At 36.9% G+C, this 8,421-nt stretch overlaps 1 protein-coding gene across 1 annotated transcript; it reads left to right on the top strand.

Annotated features, from left to right (window-relative positions):
- Positions 1 to 2,506: 2,506 nt before the first annotated feature.
- LOC131613785 (uncharacterized) lies at positions 2,507 to 6,159 on the top strand. The gene is made up of 6 exons (XM_058885426.1): positions 2,507 to 2,590; positions 2,708 to 2,842; positions 2,978 to 3,043; positions 3,140 to 3,527; positions 5,397 to 5,633; positions 6,143 to 6,159. Exons 1-6 carry the CDS (start codon positions 2,507 to 2,509, stop codon positions 6,157 to 6,159), a joined length of 927 nt encoding a protein of 308 aa, XP_058741409.1.
- Positions 6,160 to 8,421: the final 2,262 nt, after the last annotated feature.

Raw genomic sequence — 8,421 nt, 5'->3', positions numbered from 1 at the left:
CCTGTTTCTATTTCATGACCTCTGCGACACATAACATTAGCTATCCTTCTTCAAATCATTAATATAGAAGCACTGTGTGGTATTACTTGATTAATATATTATATGTAGTTTCCGACACATGCACTGTTCCCCTTTTATTTACTCACTTGGCTAATGATGTTAGTTCAATAAAGTCCACATGTGAAATACCATATCATGCTTATCGATAGAAGTAACTAGTAGTAACACAATTGGTGATTTGAAAGGACCATTCATTGCTAGTTATTTATTTAATTAATAAATGTGAGTGATAATATATGCTATTGAATGAAACAAAACGCTGTAGTGATGTACCTTTGGCCACACAAAAAAGAAATGTAAAACCCTACTTAGGAATAGACACGGCCACTGTTCACTACTATTGGCCAATTAGAAAACTACAAGTTCTTGGTGATTGCACAGGAAACGTGTCCGATTCATGCCCTTTTATTCACACACCAATGTTGTTGTTCATTGGTCAAAGGAAATTGTGGATTAAACACCATTTTGGTGATAAAATACTATATTGTTTTATTAATAGAAGTGACTACTAAATAATAGCTATCATTTGTGCAATTAAACTGAAGCAAACCATGTTGTTCATGCTGCCCATAGCTCTTAACGGCGGCATTGAATGTGAAGGAGAAAGGGGTGCCGTACGGCAACCCCCTTTGTAGGCCATAGGTCCCATTTCAATATGTGTATATGTTATGTTTGTGGCTGTAATACGTATCCTGTCCCATTTATTCATTTGGCTACTACTTGTTCAATTTTTGTCAATGAAAATGGGAGATAATATTATACTTGATTACTTGAAATATATAATTGATAGATTTTATAGATTAATTAGTAAATAATTATAGTTTGGAAAAATTGATTGCTATAGTAAAACAGTAGACTCCTAATAGAAATGACACATGAATATGTTCTACTATTGTTCTAAGGTAGAATCTTTTATGAATAATTAAGTAGCATAAATCCTAATGGCTTATTGGTTTAATATGAAGATGAGTAAATTCTAATATAATTTACAAGTTGTGAGTTAGCATTTGATAGTGTTAATTACTAGTGTTATTTGGAATGGTGGATTGGAAATTGTGTGTTGACTATTATATGTGAATAATGCTTATGTAATGAGAATGTTGTGTACAATATTGTGGATAATTCATAGAGTGAATTATTGTGATATGATAAATATTAAGATGGTAGAGATGATCTTAATTGCATATGTTTGCTAACATTGTACATACATTCATGTCATGGTGTGCCTTGAAAGAAAGGTGGTTTGCTTTGAAACAAAAGCGAGGCTTAGATTCTAGAGTGAATCGGAAGCGGTAAACTATATGTTTACGTTTGGTGGGCTTTGGTCTTGTCCGGATCGGAAGCGTGGCTTGGATTCTAGATATTGAATCAGAAAGCGGTGAAACATTGGGTTCACATTTCGGTACCACATGCATAGCGTCACATACCTTGCATTGAGTCACATTAGAGTTATGTGATAGTTGATTATGAGCATTGATAGTGTTGTGACATGTGTATGAGATTGATAATTGAAATAAGTGATGTTTGAGTATATGTTTGGTTAAATACGCGACTATGTGATCATTGTAGTAGTGTGCATAATCGAGAATTTAATATTGGTATTGGATTGATATTCCCTTGTACTTGTTGATTACTTGTTAACATATGAAATATATATTGTCTATTATTATTTATATAACTATGCTTGATGTGATCAACTTCTGGAATTATTAATTTAACCATTGTGTTCCGTTATACTTTCTTCATAATGGTTCGTATTCTCACCCTTCTGTTTTAATGTTGCCCTCGTTTGGCGACATGCAGGTTCTGGAGTTTAGTAGCTCGTGCGGGACTTAGCCGGGTAGACTAGGTTATTGGAGACTAGGTAGTGAGTCGATGCTCTGGTCATGTAACACTGGGTAGACTAGGTGTAATGAACTCATGTTATATTGCTCATGTATTATGCTATGACTTATGAACTTATTTGTTGGTTACTTGTCATTTTGAGAGGCTTATAAGCCAAATCTTTTGATTATGTCTTATGTTGAATTGAGACCATTAGTCGATGTATGATCATGATATGGGACATGAATCATTATGAATCACATGAGTATCATATTTTCCGCTGTGAATGCATATCCAGGTTAAATTGTGATTTTATACTAAGTGTTATTAAAATGACCAGGGGTATTGTGTTGTATAGATGAATGCCGCCAGTTTTCTCTTTTAAAAAGGTTTTTAGTTTTCTAAAAACATCGATGTGACGCCCTTTTGAATTATATGCATACTATTCTCTGATTATATGTTAAACATTTTGGGGTAGTAAAAAGGGGTGTTACATTAGTGGTATCAGAGCTTGGTCGACCAGTTGGTCAATAGTCGTTAATGTTTTCTTATCTTGTTGTATATGATTTGTGTATCTGACACGATCGATACTGTTTGTCTGGTTGTTTGGTTGTTTAGGATGATGGTTGCAGGCAGGAATGATGATGCTATTGCTGAGGCGTTGGCGAGGTTGGCTGGTGCTATTGGTCAGATTCCTCAGGCGAATGTTGGTAACCGGAACGGGGATGATGATGAGTACTGTGCTTTAGGGAGATTCTAGAGGAACAATCCTCCTGTCTTTGAGGGTGAACATGAACCTGATAAAGCTCAAGCTTGGTTGAAGGCGATTGAGAAGATCTTCAGAGTTATGAACTGTACCGATGCCCTGAAAGTGCAGTTTGGTACCCATATGCTAGAAAAGGAAGCTGAAGATTGGTGGAACAACACTCTTCAGAGGTTTGAAGAAGATGGCATTGAGGTTACTTGGGATCTTTTCCGTGATGTCTTCTTGGAGAACTATTTTCCAGAAGATTGTCGTGGGAAGAAAGAGGTGGAATTCCTTGAGTTGAAGCAAGGAAATGGTACTGTTGCTATTTATGCTGCTAAATTTCAGGAGCTTATCAAGTATTGTCCCCACTATAATACTGCTAATGCTGAGAGGTCTAAATGTTTGAAGTTTGTGAATGGCTTGAGACATGATATCAAGAAGGCTATTGGTTACCAACAGATTACCCGTTTTACTGAATTGGTTAACAAGAGTCGGATTTATGATGAGGATAGTAGAGAGAGTGCTTCTCTCTACAAGAGTTTGAAAGGAAAGAATCAGGATCGTGGGAAACTGTATGATGACAAGAGGAAACAAGCTGGTTTTGGCAAGAAGCCAAGTTTGGGAGGATCTTCTACTCCACTTAAGTGCTTCAAATGTGGTGTTGAGGGTCATAAAGCTGCTGAGTGCAAGAAAGAGGTTACTACTTGTTTCAAGTGTGGCAAGTATGGTCACATAGCTACTAATTGTAGAGGTGGTTCGAATGTGACTTGTTTCAACTGTGGAGAGAAAGGCCACGTTAGTACAAAATGTGACAAACCAAAGAAGGAGCAAGCAAAAGGAAAAGTGTTCGCATTGTCTGGTGCGGAAGCCACTACTGATGAGAGGCTAATTCAAGGTACGTGCTTCATTAATGGTACACCTTTGATTGCTATTATTGATACCTGTGCGACACATTCTTTCATTTCCTTGGATTGTGCTAGGAGATTGAATCTTGTATTATCTGATATGCGTAGAAGTATGGTTATTGATACACCTGCTATGGGTTCTGTTTCTACTTCTTATGTATGTCTGAATTGTCCATTGAGTATCTTTGGTAGAGATTTCGGGATCGATTTAGTTTGTCTTCCTTTAGAACAACTTGATGTGATTTTGGATGTGAATTGGTTGGAATTTAATCGTGTGTATATCAACTGTTTTGATAAGACGGTCATCTTTCCTGAGAATTGTATTAAAGAAGATTTGTTCCTATCCGTTAAGCAAGTCGACGAATCGGTTCAAGATGAAGCTGAATTGTTTATGTTGTTAGCAACCTTAGATGTGCGCGAGAAGAGAACCATTGAGGAATTGCCTATAGTTTGTGAATTTGAGGAGGTATTTCCTGATGATATAATTGATTTACCAACGGAACGAGAAGTTGAGTTTTCGATTGATTTAGTTCCTGGAATTAGTCCTGTATCGATGGCTCCATATAGGATGTTTGCTTCTGAGTTGAAAGAGTTGAAGAGTCAACTAGAATATTTGCTTGAGAAGAGATTTATTCGTCCTAGTGTATCACCGTGGGGGGAACCTGTTCTATTGGTCAAGAAGAAAGAAGGTTCGATGAGATTATGTGTTGATTATAGACAATTGGACAAAGTGACGATTAAGAACCGATATCCACTCCCGAGAATCGATGACTTGATGGATCAGTTGGTTGGAGCATGTGTGTTTAGCAAGATTGATTTGAGGTCTGGGTATCATCAGATTCGTGTTAGAACTGAGGATATTCAGAAAACTGCTTTTCGAACGAGGTATGGTCATTACGAATATTCAGTGATGCCGTTTGGTGTGACTAATGCACCTGGTGTGTTTATGGAGTATATGAATATAATCTTTCATGACTATCTGGATAAGTTTGTTGTGGTATTCATTGATGACATCTTGATTTACTCTAAGAGTGAGGAAGAGCATGTTGAGCACTTGAGAGTTGTTCTATCCGTGTTGAAAGAGAAGAAGTTGTTTGCTAAGCTATCTAAATGTGAGTTTTGGTTAAGTGAAGTAAGCTTTCTTGGGCATGTGATTTCTAGTGGTGGTATTTCTGTTGACCCTTCGAAGATTGAGGTTGTATCTCAATGGGAAGCTCCTAAGTCTGTTGCTGAGATTAGAAGTTTTCTTGGTTTGGCTGGTTATTACAGGAAGTTCATTGAGGGATTTTCTAAGTTGTCGTTACCGTTGACGCAGTTGACTAGAAAAGGTCAAGCCTTTATTTGGACTTCGCAATGTGAAGAGAATTTTCAAGAGCTCAAGAGAAGATTGACTTCTGCTCCTATTTTGATTTTACCGGATCCGTTATAACCTTTCGTGGTATACTTTGATGCTTCTTTGTTGGGATTGGGAGGTGTTCTAATGCAAAAAGGACAAGTTGTAGCTTATGCTTCAAGGCAACTCAAAGTTCATGAGAGGAATTATCCTACACATGATTTGGAGTTGGCAGCTGTGGTATTTGTGTTAAAGCTTTGGAGACATTACTTGTTCGGATCAAGGTTTGATGTGTTTAGTGATCACAAGAGCTTGAAGTACTTGTTCGACCAGAAAGAGTTGAATATGACACAAAGAAGATGGTTGGAGTTCTTGAAGGACTATGATTTTGGTTTAAACTACCATCCTGGTAAAGCGAATGTTGTAGCCGATGCATTGAGTAGGAAGTCATTGCACATGTCTATGTTGATGGTTCGAGAGTTTGAATTGTTGGAACAATTTAGAGACTTGAGTTTGTTATGTGAAGAGACTTCTAGTGGTGTGAAGCTTGGTATGTTGAAGCTTACTAGTGGTATTTTAGATGAGATTCGAGAGGGACAGAAATCTGATTTGGGCTTGGTTGATCGATTCACATTGATTAATCAAGGAAGAGGTGGTGACTTTCGGATTAATGAGAATGGTATTATGAGGTGTCGTGATCGGGTTTGTGTTCCAGATGTTGCGGACTTGGGAAAGAGGATTCTTGAGGAAGGACATAGAAGTGGTTTGAGTATTCATCCTGACTCTACTAAAATTTATCAAGATTTGAGGAAAATGTTTTGGTGGCAAGGTATGAAGAAGGACATAGCAGAATTTGTGTATTCTTGCTTGACTTGTCAAAAGTCAAAGATTGAACATCAAAAACCGTCTGGTTTGATGCAACCGTTATCTATTCCCGAGTGGAAATGGGATAGTATATGTAACACCCCTTTTCTAACCCCAAATATATCATACAATCAAACAGAGTAAGCATGCATAAAGGAAAAAGGGCGCCACATGTTGATTTTAACCAAAATGAAAATCCCAAAACAACATACATACAACATCCATAATACGCAAAGATCATATTGTAACACAACTGTAACCTCATGTTCTCATACATTATGCATAAACGCTTGCGGAAAACAAATTCGAATTGCTATTAAAGATTTCAATGAATATATCCCATACTATATTCATCTACCAAATTCAAATAACATCAATATCTTTGTTACTTGAACATTACAATTCTAGGCTACAACGGCCTTTAAATCAACATATCCAAATGTTATCACATACATTCAACATTCAACAAAACATAAGAAATAGCAATATTCAAACGTGAACATAAGTCTAAGAAAACCCCCCAAGTGTTACATGATCAGAGCATATGACTCTCTACCTAATCAAAATGAAACCTCGGAGCTCTTCGGCTAAGCCACGAATCAAGCAACTACTCTTCTGAACCTGCACGTTACCAACCAAGGGTAACATTCAAACAGAAGGGTGAGAATTCAAATTCTAAATAGAAAATATAATAATGGGAAATGCAACATAAATAAGCATACATTTCACAATTCTTCACTTCTCTCAAAACATGCATTCATCTCTAATATAAGGTTAACATGTTCGATACAATCAAGTATCACAATTAATTCACAACCTCATATATCGACAATTTACATATATACACGTATATCACTCATACATGTATATATATATTCCACATTTCACATCAAATATATATCAATCACATATATCTCATTCTCAACACATTCTCTAATTCATATCAAATGATTCGTCATTCCACATATATGCATATCAATCAAATTCACATCCACACATTCATACCACATAATCACACATAACAACATTTCACACCGACACGTGCGACTCAAGTGTGACTCTATGCGATATGCATGTGGATCCCTCCGTTATCATTTCCGGTCATGCCTGTAACACCCTTCTAAACCCCGCGGAAATTAATAAAATAACTCAGAGTAAAACATGAAAACAAGGGTGCCACAATTCCAATTATAACAAATTTATCATAAATCAAGTGTCATGCTTCACTTAGGGGAAAATCATCCATTTAACAAAATCATAATACATAAACATCTCATGTTAACACAGCGGACAATTCATCATTCGGATAAGCATAACATCATCTATGCAGTATCCCGCAGAATTAATACAATAACAACACGATAAAGTATTATCATAAACTCTAAGCTATCGTTTCCCCAGTGTTACAATATCAGAGCATGACACCGACGCTATACTAAACGAACTGGCTCATGAGCTAATCCTCACCGAGCCAAAAGCCGCTACTCGCCAATCTGAAATCATCAAAGTAAGGGTGAGTCTCATTCACAATTAACAAATGTTATCGAATCATAAACAATAACACATCATAGTCACATTATTCATCCAATTTCATTATATTCAGATTGTCAGGAAGTACTCATCAACACACAACAACATATAGAATACACTACCAAGAGACAACACCATAATTCATCCAAATAAATCATAACCATTACATAATCATCGCATATTATAACATTGGACAATCTTCCATTCATGTTATAATAACACAAGTAGCCTAATGCAAATGCAACTATATGCATGTGGTACCAAAATCTGGGATAACCCAACTCACCGATCCACCATCGTCAAGGATACGGCAACACCCACTCACTAATTCCACACAATGGGAATTAGCTACCACTGATCCACCATCGTCAAGGATCAGCCACATAATGATTATGAATGCATGTATCAACCATAACATGCTCATCACCCACATAAATCAACCAAATGTCATAATCATCAACCACCACAATAATCAATAGCCATACACAGTTATGCTATTTCTCAACCATAATAAAATACATATTTTACATCAACAATATATGTATAACAAACACCAATTACAACCACAACATCATAACAGGTAAATCATTCATCATACAGTGCAACAACAATAACACCCCTCACAATCGTGTACCAAGTACAACAAAGCAACTCATCAACGACAGAGTATTTACCTCATCATTCATCAAAACACATAATAACCATATTTACCATGAACAACACCCATTTGCACAATTAACAGAAGCAACCACATTATCACAACGTACATCATTGCACATATTCAATTATGCACACCACAACCATTGCACCTCATCAACTATGCAAAACCAGGATAAACCACATTTGAAGAAAATGATACTTTTTAAAATAAAATCAAGTTATTATTGTTTTATTCATTTCATGTGGTAGAGCATTCAATTTAAGGAACAACGTCCAAAACGGCGTCTAAAACGGACTTACGGTTTGAAAGTTACACATCTTTACATTTTTCAAAGAAAACAATTATCGCTACAGCACGCGGCGCCATCCACAGTCCGCAGCGCGTAACGAATAGAAAACACGCCTTCGCGGCGCAAACACAGGTTCGCGGCGCGGAACGAGAAAATCACTACGCCTTCGCGGCGCGCACCCACCTTCGCGGCGCGAACTGGCAAAAT

Source organism: Vicia villosa, linkage group LG6, assembly GCF_029867415.1.
Source record: "Vicia villosa cultivar HV-30 ecotype Madison, WI linkage group LG6, Vvil1.0, whole genome shotgun sequence".
NCBI classification, from domain to species: domain Eukaryota; kingdom Viridiplantae; phylum Streptophyta; class Magnoliopsida; order Fabales; family Fabaceae; genus Vicia; species Vicia villosa.
Note: the sequence above shows the minus strand (reverse complement) of the source record. Positions and strands in the feature narration are given on the sequence as shown.